Source organism: Crocuta crocuta, unplaced genomic scaffold (assembly GCF_008692635.1).
Source record: "Crocuta crocuta isolate KB4526 unplaced genomic scaffold, BGI_CrCroc_1.0 scaffold221, whole genome shotgun sequence".
NCBI classification, from domain to species: Eukaryota; Metazoa; Chordata; class Mammalia; order Carnivora; family Hyaenidae; genus Crocuta; species Crocuta crocuta.
In genome coordinates, this window is record NW_027528610.1 from 1,821,526 (window position 1) to 1,834,582 (window position 13,057).

Here is a 13,057-nt window from a genome sequence, read left to right on the forward strand (position 1 = left end):
GATAGATAGATAGATGATTGATAGATAGATAGATAGATAGATAGATAGATAGATAGATAGAGTGAATGGATAGATGGATGGATAGATGGATGGGTGGGTGGATGGATGGTAGAATGGATGGATGGATGGATGGATAGATAGTTGGACAGATGGATGGATGGATAGATGAAAGAAATAAAGAAGGAAGGAAGGAAGGAAGGAAGGAAGGAAGGAAGGAAGGAAGGAAGGATGGATAGATAGATAGATAGATAGATAGATAGATAGATAGATAGATAGATGATAGAGTAAATGGATAGATGGGTGGGTGGGTGAGTGGGTGCATGGATGGGTGGAGGGATGGATAGATACATAGAGTGAATGGATAGATGGATGGATAGATGGGTGGGTGGGTGGATGGATGGTAGAATGGATAGATGAATGGATGGATGGATGGGTATAGGAATGGATGTAGGAGAGAGGGATGGATGGATAAATAGATGGATGGACATAGGGATGGATGGATAGATGATACATATAGAGACAGAGAAAGAGAGAGAAATGAGAGAATGTCTTACACTAAGCCAAGGTCTTGCACAGTGGACATCTAGGCTGGATGAGATGCAGCGTCCTGAGCACTGTAGCATGTTGAAAAGCACCCCTTTTTGCACCCAACAGATGCTTACACCCCACCTGCTCCAAGCCCCAGCCGTAACAATCAATACTACTCAGACACTGCCCAGTGCCCGGTGGGAACAGAGTGACCAACCGTTAAGAATCACTGAGAAAGAGGGGCGCCTGGGTGGCTTAGTCGGTTAAGCGTCCGACTTTCGCTTAGGTCATGATCTCGCGGTTCGTGGGTTCGAGCCCCGCGTCGGGCTCTGTGCTGACTGCCGGCTCAGAGCCTGGAGCCTGTTTCAGTCTGTGACTCCCTCTCTCTCTGACCCTCCCCTGCTCACGCTGTCTCTCTCTCTCTCCTAGAAATAAATAAAACATTGAAAAAAAAAATTAAAAATAAAAAAAAGAATCACTGAGAAAGAGCAAACACTGCCCGGTCGGACATTCTGTGGGAGAGGAATCTTCTACATCCTGGTTTCCACTATGGAACGCACAAGCTCAGAGGGGCTACTGAGGGTCTGAAATGTGGCTACCACATTGGAGGGCTTCAAGTTCTGCCGTTCACGGGCACCTGGGTGGTTCCGTCAGATAAGCGTCTGAGTTCGGCTCACGTCATGATCTTGTGGCTCATGGGCCCAAGCCCCATGTTGGGCTCCGTGCTGACAGCTCAGAGCCTGGAGGCTGCTTCACATTCTGTGTCTCCCTCTCTCCCCTCCCCTCCCCTGCTCATGCTCTGTCTCAAAAATAAATAAATATTTTAAAAAATAAAGTTCTACCATGCAGCTCACACTCAATTCTTGTAGCAAGTGTCTACTGCCATGTTAGACATATTTGGGGGGGGGGGGTGCCTGGGTGGCTCCGTCTGTTAGGCATCCAAGTCTTGATTTTGGCTCAGGTCATGATCCCATGGTGCGCCGGTTCGAGCCCCACATCAGGGTGTGCGCTGCCAGTGCGGAACCTGCTTGCGATTCTTGCTCCCCCTCTCTATCTGCCCCTCTCCTGCTCGCTCTCAAAAAATAAATACACTAAAACTTTTTTTTAGTTATTTGGAAACCTCTATCTTTGACCACAAATGATTCGTGCCGCCCGTGTTACGAACGCCGCCTAGATCTCTGAGCGAAGACCGAGTCAATGCAATGCGACTAGATATGACAGCGCTATCTTCCTGAGCCTACGCGGTCTGGATGACTTTGTGATGCGGGTGTGCAGGGGAAGACAAGAAGGGGAGTCAGGAAAGACATTCCCTTTTGAGGAAGTCGAGTTTCAAACCGGAAGGCGGACGGTGGTGTAGACGGGAGGCTGCTTGGTAGGGTGACGGGGAAGAACGAAGGAGGTGAGGTAAGAAGTGAGGGAGGTGAGGCAAGAGCCGTAGAGGGAACCGAGATTTCAGAGGCTGGAGGAAACGCTACGAGGAGCAGCAAAGAAGGGACGGATTCTGAAACCCTTCCAGTGAGTTCTTTTGGGTTTTTTTTTTTTTTTTTGTCTTTTATTTTGAGAGACAGAGAGCAAGCGGGGGGAAGGGCGGAGACTGGGAGACACAGGATCTGAAGCAGCTCCAGGCTCTAAGCTGTCAGCACAGAGCCCAAGGCGGGGCTCGAACCCACAGACTGTGAGATCCCACCTGGCTGGAGATGCCAGGGCAGTGAGGGGGCCCGGGCACAAATCAGGACAGAGGCCAGAGCCAATGGTGAAGAGTGGGGGTGAGGGGGGAGCCACGGCCAAGAGGAAGAGCGGGGTGGCGCTGGGAGAGGGAAGGAGAATGCAGGGCGGGGCGCAGGCATAAGTGAAGTGAAGGATGTGAGATGAGCTGATCCTACATCAGGGGGGCCCTGAATCCAATGACACGTGTCCTTGTATGAGACGGAGGAGGAGACGCAGACACAGAGGAGAAGCCGCGTGAAGACGGAGGCAGAGACGGGGGGACGCGGCCACGAGCCCGGGGACCCTGGGGCCCCAGGAGCTGGGAGAGGCGGGAAGGACCCTCCCCTGGGGCCTCAGGAGGGAGCTCAGCCCCGCCCCCCGGATCTCAAGGGTCCTGCCCCCTGGATCTCAGACTCTTGGTCTCCAAGACTGTGGGAACATAAATTTGTGTGTTGTGAGCCACCAGGCCTGCAGTGATTTGCTGAGAGACCCACAGGAAGACACGACTGGATGTCGGGGAGCATGGACCCCTCCATGGGCGTTGCTCTGAGACACGCTCTCCAGTGCTCACCCAAGAGAAAGGTCTAGATCACCGTTGTGCACTTGGGAGCCCACAGCTCCAAGTACCCGAACTCACAGGCATAAACAAGATCGCCCTTTGGTTTTTGGAAATTTCCTCGTTTAATTATTTATATTTTCAGCAATTCTATTTAAAGCTGCTTCTGTTTTACGGTCACATCATATTTTTGCTGACGGGAACAGTATCTTCAACTTCTCTAAAAAGGGGACTCAACTCATGACTTACTTGTCCAACGTCTCCTGTGTTCCTCTTTTTATTTTAATCGAGCTTCTCTTGGGTTCCCTGCATTATCTGCTGTTTCTGGGATCACATGTCTTTTCTTACCTTGATGCCTCACACAGCGTAACCTGCTGATAAACATCAGGTCTGCGGTCTCTCCCCATTTAAGAATGAGACGGATACCAGAGCGGGGGAGTCAGAAAGTTTCCGTAAGTGAGTGGGCCTGGGGGGGGAGGGGCGGGTGGCTCTCAGAGCGAAAGCAATAGAAGAAGTTTATCTCGGAGCGTCCAGAAGCCCTGTGTGGTGCGTCCCCAGTCGTGTTTACCCAAATCATACTGAGCACTGAACATGAGCTATCGAGTCGCCACTTCCTTCTTGACACCTTGATTATAAGCCTTCAAACGCTGACCTTTTCTTAGAGCTATTTGTATGCGTAAGCTTGAAATCCTCTCTTTTCCCGTCCCCTGAGTGAGCGTTAAGGTTCCCTGCACGCAGGATGCGCTAATAACCGCTTTCAGTAAGTAATGCCTCTGCGGTTAACTCCACGCGGACGGTGCGGTGGGGACGTCCAGAGTTCGAAGGAAGCAACGCCTTCAGGAGGAGTCCACGCTGAGCCAAGTGACCGCTTCCGTCGGACGGAGCGAGATGAAACACAGACACTCAAGACGCGTTTTTTGGACACAGTGAGGCGTTTCATGTTCTGAAACATGCTTCTTGCTCGGTACAGAAATCGCCACGAATCAGTCACCGTCCAGGGCCCACTTGGCGTCACACTCTCTGACCTCAGCACTCTTGGGCACCCTGGAAACACCTCAGGGACGCTGAGCAATGCTTGTGTGTCCGCTGGTGGGAGTCACTATCTGGAGAGCGTAGGAAATTAGCAAGGAAACAAGTATATAAAACACGAGAGCGAGCAAGTGTACTCCACTGGCGGATGGACGGGGACTGGGGGTCCGAGAGGACATCAGCACCCTTCCGGAAGCCTCCGGAAACCACCACCCAACTCCCAGGCAACAGGGAGAGAGAAGACAACTACTACTTTGGTCTCGACAATGAGCTCCCTATAGCAGCCCATTCCGTAACCAACCAGCTCATCCAAGAGGCGTTAAGTGGAGTATTTTGCACACGACATGATTCCGCAAACGCAACAAAGGTGTATGTTTAGTATCGGATCGTTTCTGCAAACGACGCAGACGTTGAGTTTGTAGGGTTTGGCGATGCGCCCTTCTCACTGTGAGGTAGCTCCGACGCGGTGATCATTAAACATCCCCACGCACCAAATGCGGGCGTTCTGAGAGTCCCGAGCAAGCAGCAAACATTATGCACCGTGCCGTATCCCAGCCAGATGCAAGATGCCTTCCATGCAAAGGGCTCCCTGTCTGCTTCAAACCACAGCCTTTCCTCTGGGATCAAAGGTCCTGGCAGAGAATGGGATGGAAATACACTCCCCCCCGCCCACCGTCTCCGTCCACCGTTTCCTGCTCATCCACAGGGAAATGCAGTTTCCACTGCACAATCTTACTTCCCGGAAGAGGAAGGCATTCCTGCATCCTCTCCCAGGAGGGTCCCTGGGAGAAACCCGAAAAATGTCCCGTGTGCCTGGATGATGGTGACAATCAATCAATCAATCAATCAATCACCTTCACACGACGTACACGGCAAGCGCGTTTAAACGAGAAAGGAGGCCACCCATCTGGGAAGTGAGCTCCAACGCCAGCAAAAAAAGAAAAGTCCGTACGAAGACCGTATCCCACTTCCCTCAGGGGCCTTGATACACCCACTCGCCCTGTCTGATCGCCTCCCCGCCGTGAAAAGCGCCGTCCGTGAGGCACACACATCGAAGACGACTGCTCTCCGCGCTACAGAGTCATTCCCTTGCCGAAGGGTGAATTTGGTAAAACTCCTGCCTTACGTTTTCCCATCGCCGTGTGGTGTCCGTGACGGGGAATCAGGCTTTTCTTGGCTATGGATGAGGAAGGCTGGATGCCCGACCGCGGTCCGGGGTGCGGTTTCTGGAATGAGGAGCTTCCAAAGGAACGATTCCCGAGCCAGCGTTTGGAGCAGAGCCGGGGACTCGGTGTTGAGCCCGGCTGTGGAGCGGGACGCTGCTTTCCCACACAGTGTGGCAGCCGCGCTTGAGTGTAATCACCCTGTTTCCCCAAATCTGAAGAATGACGGTGCTTTCGAGTGTCGGGAGGGAGGTCACCCAACGACCCCAACCCCGTCTACCCGTGTGCACTCCGTTTGCGCCAGTGTGCACACGTCCCGTGCACTAACGAACTGAGAAGAAAAACACGGTACAAAAGAACTACCCGATTTAATTTAGCGACAAGTAGGTTTTCACCTTTACGGAGGTCGGGAGCCTCCACCTGGTGACACAAGATGGAAGGAATCCAGACCACACAGCCACCTGTCACACCTTCCCATTGACGCTTTGCCAAGATCATCCCAAGGTCTGAATGGTGGTCTCAAGTTCACCCCTAGACTGCACTCCATCCGGACGACACTGCTACCCAACTCTTCCTTCTTTTTTAAATTTTTTAAATATTTATTATTTACTTGGGGGCAGAGAAGAGAGGGAGATGCATAATCTGAAGCAGCTCCAGGCTCCGAGCTGTCAGCACAGAACCCGAGGCGGGTCTTGAACCCACGTGAGACCATGACCTGAGCCGAAGTCGGACGCTTAACGGACTGAGCCCCCCAGGCGCCCCTCGAGGTTTCCTTCTGAAGGAAGACAAGCCCCCGGGCCTCAGAGCAGCTGTCCTGAGATGCTGAGCATTTGGGGACACGTTTCTGCAGCAGGTGCGCGCTGACTTGTTTTCTTCACACTCCCTTCCGCCGCCTGTGAGACGAGGAAGCGGCAGAGCGTGGCTGATTGCAGGGTGGAGGGAAGCCAGAGACACGCCAGCACCAGCTGGGAGGGAGAGGCTGAGCCCACGAGAACGCACAGCCTCCTTCAAAGGATCAACGGGCCTCAGGCTTCCGACAACCAGGGCGAGAGCCCCGGACTGCACGGGGCGCCCGAAGGCGGCCTGAATCCAGGAAAGGACGGGGGTTTCTGAGCAATCTCCCCAGGCTGGAATGTCGTCTCTTCCCTGACGCTCGGCCGCAGGGAGGGTCACAGCCCAGAGTCTTGATCAAAATGAGACACTTGGGAAAAGAAGAGTAAACGAGGTCAAACCGTACGGAGAGAGGAGTGACGCGACCCCAGAAACGGAAGAACAGACCTAAGAATTAGAAGCTGGAAGCAAGAAAAAAAAAAAAAAAAAAAAAAAAAAAACAGATAGAAAAGAAAAGAGAAACCAGAGAAGCAAACAAAAGAAACAGCAAAATGGGAGGGGAAATGTGTAAAACTAAGCACAGGAAATCGACTGAGCGGCAATAAAAAGAAGAAGAAAGAAGACGGTTCTTTGAACAGATCAATACAATGGATGCAGTGGAGTCTGTTCCCAAAATGAGACTGAGCTGTTGAAGGATCGAAGAAAGAAAAGCGCCTTCCTAAGTACAATCACCTGACAATAAACTCAAACATTCAGGGAAGAGGGAGTCATTAGTGATTTTATTTTCTTAAGTTTATTTATAGTGAGCGAGAGACAGAGAGAGAGACAGAGCACAAGCAGGGGAGGGGCAGACGGAGGGGGAGACAGAGTCCCAAGCAGGCTCCCCGCTGTCAGCGCAGAGCCCCACGCGGGGCTCGAACCCGAGCCGAAATCAAGAGTCGTTTGCTTAACCAACGCATCCACCAAGCGGCCCCACAACTGACTTTATTTTTGCACGAACATTGCTTGTTCTTCAAACTCCAGCAATAACGAGGACGCCTGGGGGGCTCGGCCGGTCAAGCGTCCGACCTCGGCTCAGGTCACGATCTCACGGTTCGTGGGTTCGAGCCCCGCATCAGGCTCTGTGCTGACAGCTCGGAGCCTGGAGCTGCTTCGGATTCTGTGTCTCCCTCTCTCTCTGACCCTCCCCTGCTCACGCTGTCTCTCTCTCTCTCTTTCTTTCAGAAATAAATAAAATAGGGGCGCCTGGGTGGCTCAGTCGGTTAAGCGTCCGACTTGGGCTCAGGTCATGACCTCACGGTTCGTGGGTTCAAGCCCCGCATCGGGCTCTGCGCTGACAGCTCGGAGCCTGGAGCTGCTTCGGATTCTGTGTCTCCTTCTCTCTCTGACCCTCACACACTCATGCTCGGTCTCTCTGTCTCTTAAGAATAAATAAAACATGGGGCGCCTGGGTGGCTTAGTCGGTTAAGCGTCCGACTTGGGCTCAGGTCATGACCTCACGGGTCGTGGGTTCGAGCCCCGCATCGGGCTCTGCGCTGACAGCTCGGAGCCTGGAGCTGCTTCGGATTCTGTGTCTCCCTCTCTCTCTGACCCTCCCCTGCTCACGCTGTCTCTCTCTCTCTCTCTACTAGAAATAAATAAAACATTTAAAAAAATAAATAAATAAATAAAACGTTAAAACGTTAAAACGTTAAAAAAGAAAGTGTAACGATAACGGAATCCAGTGCCAGGAAGATGACATCCTGGCCGGCGCGCCGTCTTCAGGCCCTTTCGGGGGTCGGGAATCACTACACGCTGGATGTTCCGAGTCTGAAGACTGGTGTCCTTGGAGTCTGTCTGCAAACATAAGCTGGCCCAGGATCCTCCCCGGCTACATGGCCCCTGCGGACGTGAGCACGCTCACCAGGCACGCCCGGGCACACACACAGTCTTGCTTCTGTGTGTGCTTCTGACNAGCGTCACAAAGGCCCTCTTTCTCCGGAGCCCGGGCTGTGGCCGGCCACGCCCGGCCCCCCATCTGCACAGCCCTTGCTGCGTCAAGTGGCTCCCAAGATGAAATCATCGTCCAGATTAATTGTCAACCACTTTGAAAGAACTCTCCGGAGGCCGCCCTCCGAAGCTCTTTGATGAGCTGCCTCGTCAGGACTGTGTCCCAACCAACCACCTCAAGACAATTACTGTAATTTCCGCGCACGGGAGCCGCTCAAGACGATGTGGCGCTGGGTGTGAACGGCAGGTCGCGAGTGGTGCACTGCGGCACGGACCTTGGGGGAACCTTCCATAATCCAACAATGTCCCAATTTCCGCGGATCGCAGCATGGAGCACGCGGTACCCAAGGTGGAACCGCCCAGGTGGGCGGCGACCCGGGAGGCCCAAGGTGTAGCCTGTGCAGGCTTCCTGCACTGGGTGGCGTGAAGGTGCAAGCAGGTCCCGGGAGCGCACTGGCCCGAGCTGAGCCACGGCGGCGGGGGAAGCATCGGCCCGGCGGGTTCTACAGGAAACTCCCACACGCGGGCACGGCTGACCCGCGGGGCTGGAGGCAGCCTCCCGCACCGAAGAGTCTCTCTGCCCGACCTCCTCCAGGCAGAAGGAACAGGGAGGGATCTGCACCCTGGAATGTGCACCCTCCCCTCCGCCTCCACCATCCCCCACACAGGGGCCCTGCAGGGGTGAGTCTCGGAGCTCAGGACGCTTCAGGAGGCTTCGATGGACAAATCGCAGACGACTTCGAACGCATCGGGTGCTAAGGGCCGACCGTGTTTTCTTCCATTCAGATGGAATCCGAAAGCCTCCCCCGGACGCCTACGCAGACGCCCTAACGGTGAGGCAGAAGCGTACCATCGGGTCCATCCCACCCAGCGTAGATGCAGAGATCTGTACCCACGGGAAGCAAGGGAGCAGCCTCCTGGAATTAGCTGCGTAGAAGCTTTCATTGTGTTGGAGGCATTATTCTTTCACAAGGGAACCCGGAGGCCAGAGCCTGCCAAGTTAACCCAAAAAGGTGCCCCTGTTATGAAATCAGTCAAGTGGCTCAAGACGCCTTGCAAACAATCGTGTCTGTCTTCCTGATCTCACTCCCCCAGGCTCCAGGGTGCCGGGCGGTGACTACGTCCGGTTCGCAGCTGGTGTCCGACCCGACCGTGCGTCCGGGGCCACCGGGGCCACGTGAAGCTCCCAGAAGGGAAGGCGGGGTCATCTCAGCTTCGAGCAAGGCCAATGCCAAGGCTCCCTTGTCAGAACCAGTTCTGCCCGCCCAGCGCAGGGGACGGGCCCACAGAGGTGGCCATTAGTCCAGGCAGAGGAGGGCACGGATGTGAGAGGGTCAATTAACTCCACTAATCGCTTGTCTCCCCACCCTTCTCTCTCCGTCTCTCACTCACGGACACACACCCACACACCCACCACTAAGAGCCACAGGCATAGCTAATCAGGCTTAGCATTTCTACTCCTAATGGAAGAGCTTTTTATCGTTAATGCGGTTTGCCCGTTTATGGAAGCTGATGGATGTCGATGCGGGTGGAGACGGAGGAAGGCCAAGCTGGAACGCAGCCGCCCCACCTCACCCCACGTCACCCCCACCCCACTCTCTAAAGCAGTGCCACTTAAGCGGGTGTTGTAGACAGAGTCACACCTTCGTCACAAACATGCTAGCGCCCAAATACCCAGAACGCATGAGTCTTAGTCTACATGGCAAAGGGGAAACTGAGTTCCCCCGGGCTAAGTAGTTGAGTGGAAATAGGGAGATGATCGTCAGGGCGCTGGATGAGTCCTCACAAGTGTGAGAGGGAGGCAGGGGAGGAAGAACCAGAGACAAGGCGGCGTGAGATCTGACCCAAGTGTGCTGTGCTACACGATGGATGAAGGCATCATAAGCCAAAGAAGGCAGACAACATCTAGAAGCTGTAAAACGCAGGGAGCTAGACTTTCCCCTGGAGCCTGTGGAAGGGAGTGCAGCCCCGCGGACCCTTGATGTGAAGCCAGTGACACCCACCCAGTGACACCCACCTTCAGACTCCTAACCCACACTGCCGTGGGACTGAAAATGCACGTGGGGCGCCTGGGTGGCTTAGTCGGTTAAGCGTCCGACTTTCGCTTGGGTCATGATCTCGCGGTTCGTGGGTTCGAGCCCCGCGTCGGGCTCTGTGCTGACTGCCAGCTCAGAGCCTGGAGCCTGTTTCAGAGTCTGTGACTCCCTCTCTCTCTGACCCTCCCCTGCTCACGCTGTCTCTCTCTCTCTCCTAGAAATAAATAAAACATTAAAAAAAAAAAAAAAGAAAATGCCTGTGTTGTTTGAAGCCACTCGGTTGTCACATCAGCCATAGAAGACTCAGACGGGGAGAGAGCCCCTGAGAGCGATCACAACAGGAGAGTGGAGACGACCTTGCAGTGGGCTTCCTTGGGGACCCCGCCCTGTGCCCCGATTTCCCAGCCCAAGAGCCAGAACAGGGAGGTGTCCGTGCAGCCACGGAGTGGGGGAGGGGGTGGGTGTGTGCAAACTCTCAACAGCCTCAGAAGCACACACAGAAGATTCAAGGTCTACTGAAAGGAACAAGTTCTAAATCCAGACAAGTAACACCACCATCCATCCCTGAAAGGATGAGCCTGCACCATGCTTGAGAAGTGATGGTGATGATGGTGATGATGATGATGATGATGATGATTTTGGTGCTGATGATGGTTATGATGGTGGTGATGATGACGATGACAGTGATGATGATGATGGCGATGCCTGCCTTGGTGAGGCGTGCTTACTTCCTGGCTCATGCACAAAGGACGGCAGACACCATGCTCAAGGCTAAGCCTCCCCAGCCCTCCTCCAAGGACGGAAGAAAACCCACCACACACACGGGCTGCACTACATGAAAAAGCACATCTGGTAAGTGACCGCCTCCACCACTGAGGGTCTCGGCCCTTAACTGGCCGCTGCTTGAGGACTATGTGGGCAAAACGTTGGGATGGAGAGCCGGGTCCACACTCATCCTGAAACTATGCTCCCAGAGGTGGGAGCGAGGGGGCGGGGAGCCAAGGCTTCTGTCCCAGTCACTCCATCCAGGAACATGAGCGCCAACCCTGTACCCTATTGATTCATAAATGCGCTGACCACTGATCCTCCAGGAGCGAAAGACTAAGAAAGGCGGCTCATAAAGCAGGGACGAGGTACTCCAACGTGCATGAACCCAGAAGGCATTACACGGAGAGAAAGGAGCCACCCACACGAGGATTAACACAGTAGGGCTCCACTGATAGGACATATCTGTAACTGAGGGATTCAGAGATGGAGAATGAGGAGAGGTTACTAGGTCTCAAGAAGCAAGGGACAGGAGAGTGGATTCGTGTGGGGTGTGGGGTTTTGTTTGGGGGTGACAGGAAAGCGTTGGAAGTAAGCAGTGCTGAGGTTCGCACAATACTGTGAATTATTTAATGCCACTGAGTTGTATGCATAGAATTAGTTAAAATGGTGAAATTTGTTATGTCAGTATAAGAAAAAATTATTTTAAAGAAGAAGTAGAGGGGTGCCTGGGGGCTTGTGGGCGGATGGAGACGCACAAGAGAATGGCAGGTCGAGGGGGGCTGCAGGATGTGCAGAGAGGTGGTCTTTAAACCATTACCACAGGGGCGCCTGGGGGGCTCCGTTGGTTAAGCGTCCAACTTGGGCTCAGGTCATGATCACAAGGTTCGTGGGCTCGAGCCCCATGTTGGGCTCTGTGCTGACAGCTCAGAGCCTGGAGCCTGTTTCAGATTCTGTATCCCCCTCTCTCTCTCTGACCCTCGCCTGCTCACGCTGTTTCTCTCAGAAGTAAACAAAACATAGAAGAAAAATTTATTTATTTTAAACCATTACCATAGTCTCCTTCTGTCCTCTGTCACACAAGGATCCTGCTTTCTGCCCTCAGAGCTGACCAGACAAATCCACCAGCGCTCATGCCAAACTACTGCAGGACGGGAGGTCCGAGGGGACTGAGGTGTCATTGGATGCATTTAAAGTTTCACGGGTGTAATGGGCTGAAGTGTGTCCCTCCCCCACAGAAAACATAGCAAAGTCCCAATGTCCAGGACCTCAGAACGTGACTGTATTTGAAGACTGGATCTTAAAAGAAGGGATAAAGTTAAAAGAAGTCAGTAGGGTGGGTCCCGACCTAGTCTGACTGGCGTCCTGATAAGAAGAGAAGATTAGGACATAGACACACAGAGAGGGAAGGCCATGTAAGGACACAGAGAGAAGATAGGATCTACACGCCCAAGAGAGGCCTCAGGACAAACCAGTCCCGCCCACACCTGCATCTTGGACTTCCAGCCTCCAGGACTGTGAGGCAATAAAGGTCTGTGGTTGAAGCCGCCCATCCACAGTACTGTTTCTCTAAGCAAACTCAAATAACAGGATTTAAAAAAAAAAAAAAAAAAAAAAAAGAGTCTATCCAGTCTGTGAAATATTTCCCAGTCATAAACAAGAATGAAATCCTAAGATAACACTAACTCTACAGATGAAACCCAAAAACATCATGCAAATGAAAGAAACAAATTTAAAAAAGGCCCCATACTGTAGGATTCCATTTATATGAAATGTCCGGAACAAGCAAATCCATAAAGACAGAAAGTAGACCGGAGGTTGCCAAGGACAGGGGGAAAGAGAACAAAGAGTGAGAGCTTAATGGAGATAAGGTGTCCTTTTGGGGAGATGGAAGTGTTCCAGAACAGGAGAGAAGGGAGCGTTGCATATTGTGAATGTGCTGAACGCCCCAGAGTTGTTCACTGTAAAATAATTTTATGTTGTGTGAATTTCAGTTAAGATAAGTTTCATGAGGTGTCAGAAGTGATGATGTAACAACGATAATGACAAAGATGGTCAAAGTGCGAGGACGCAGGCAGAGGTTGAAGGGAAGGTGGTGACGAAGGCGGGGGTGGTGGTGATGATGATTGGGTTGGTAATGGTGGTCACGACGGTCGTGATGATGGTGATAATGGTCACAGGGTTGGAGGTGGTAGTCAGTGACCATCATGATGATGATGGTGTTGGTGATGATGGTGATGGTTAAGATGACAATACAGTAGGGGCGCCTGGGTGGCTCAGTCGGTTAAGCGTCCGACTTCGGCTCAGGTCATGATCTCGCGGTTCGTGGGTTCGAGCCCCGCGTCGGGCTCTGTGCTGACAGCTCGGAGCCTGGAGCCTATTTCAGAGTCTGTGTCTCCTCTCTCTGACCCTCCCCTGCTCACGCTGTGTCTCTCTCCCTCTCTCTCCTAGAA

General features: G+C 53.1%; 1 protein-coding gene across 1 annotated transcript in view; it reads right to left on the minus strand.

Moving 5' to 3' along the window:
* The window catches only part of PRKX (protein kinase cAMP-dependent X-linked catalytic subunit), a 71,986-nt gene that overhangs the window by 52,642 nt on the left and 6,287 nt on the right, over nt 1-13,057 (minus strand). The window contains exon 5 of the mRNA XM_077754737.1: nt 10,395-10,544. Within this exon, the coding sequence (XP_077610863.1) occupies nt 10,395-10,544 (150 nt within the window). The remainder of the gene's footprint in view (nt 1-10,394; nt 10,545-13,057) is intronic.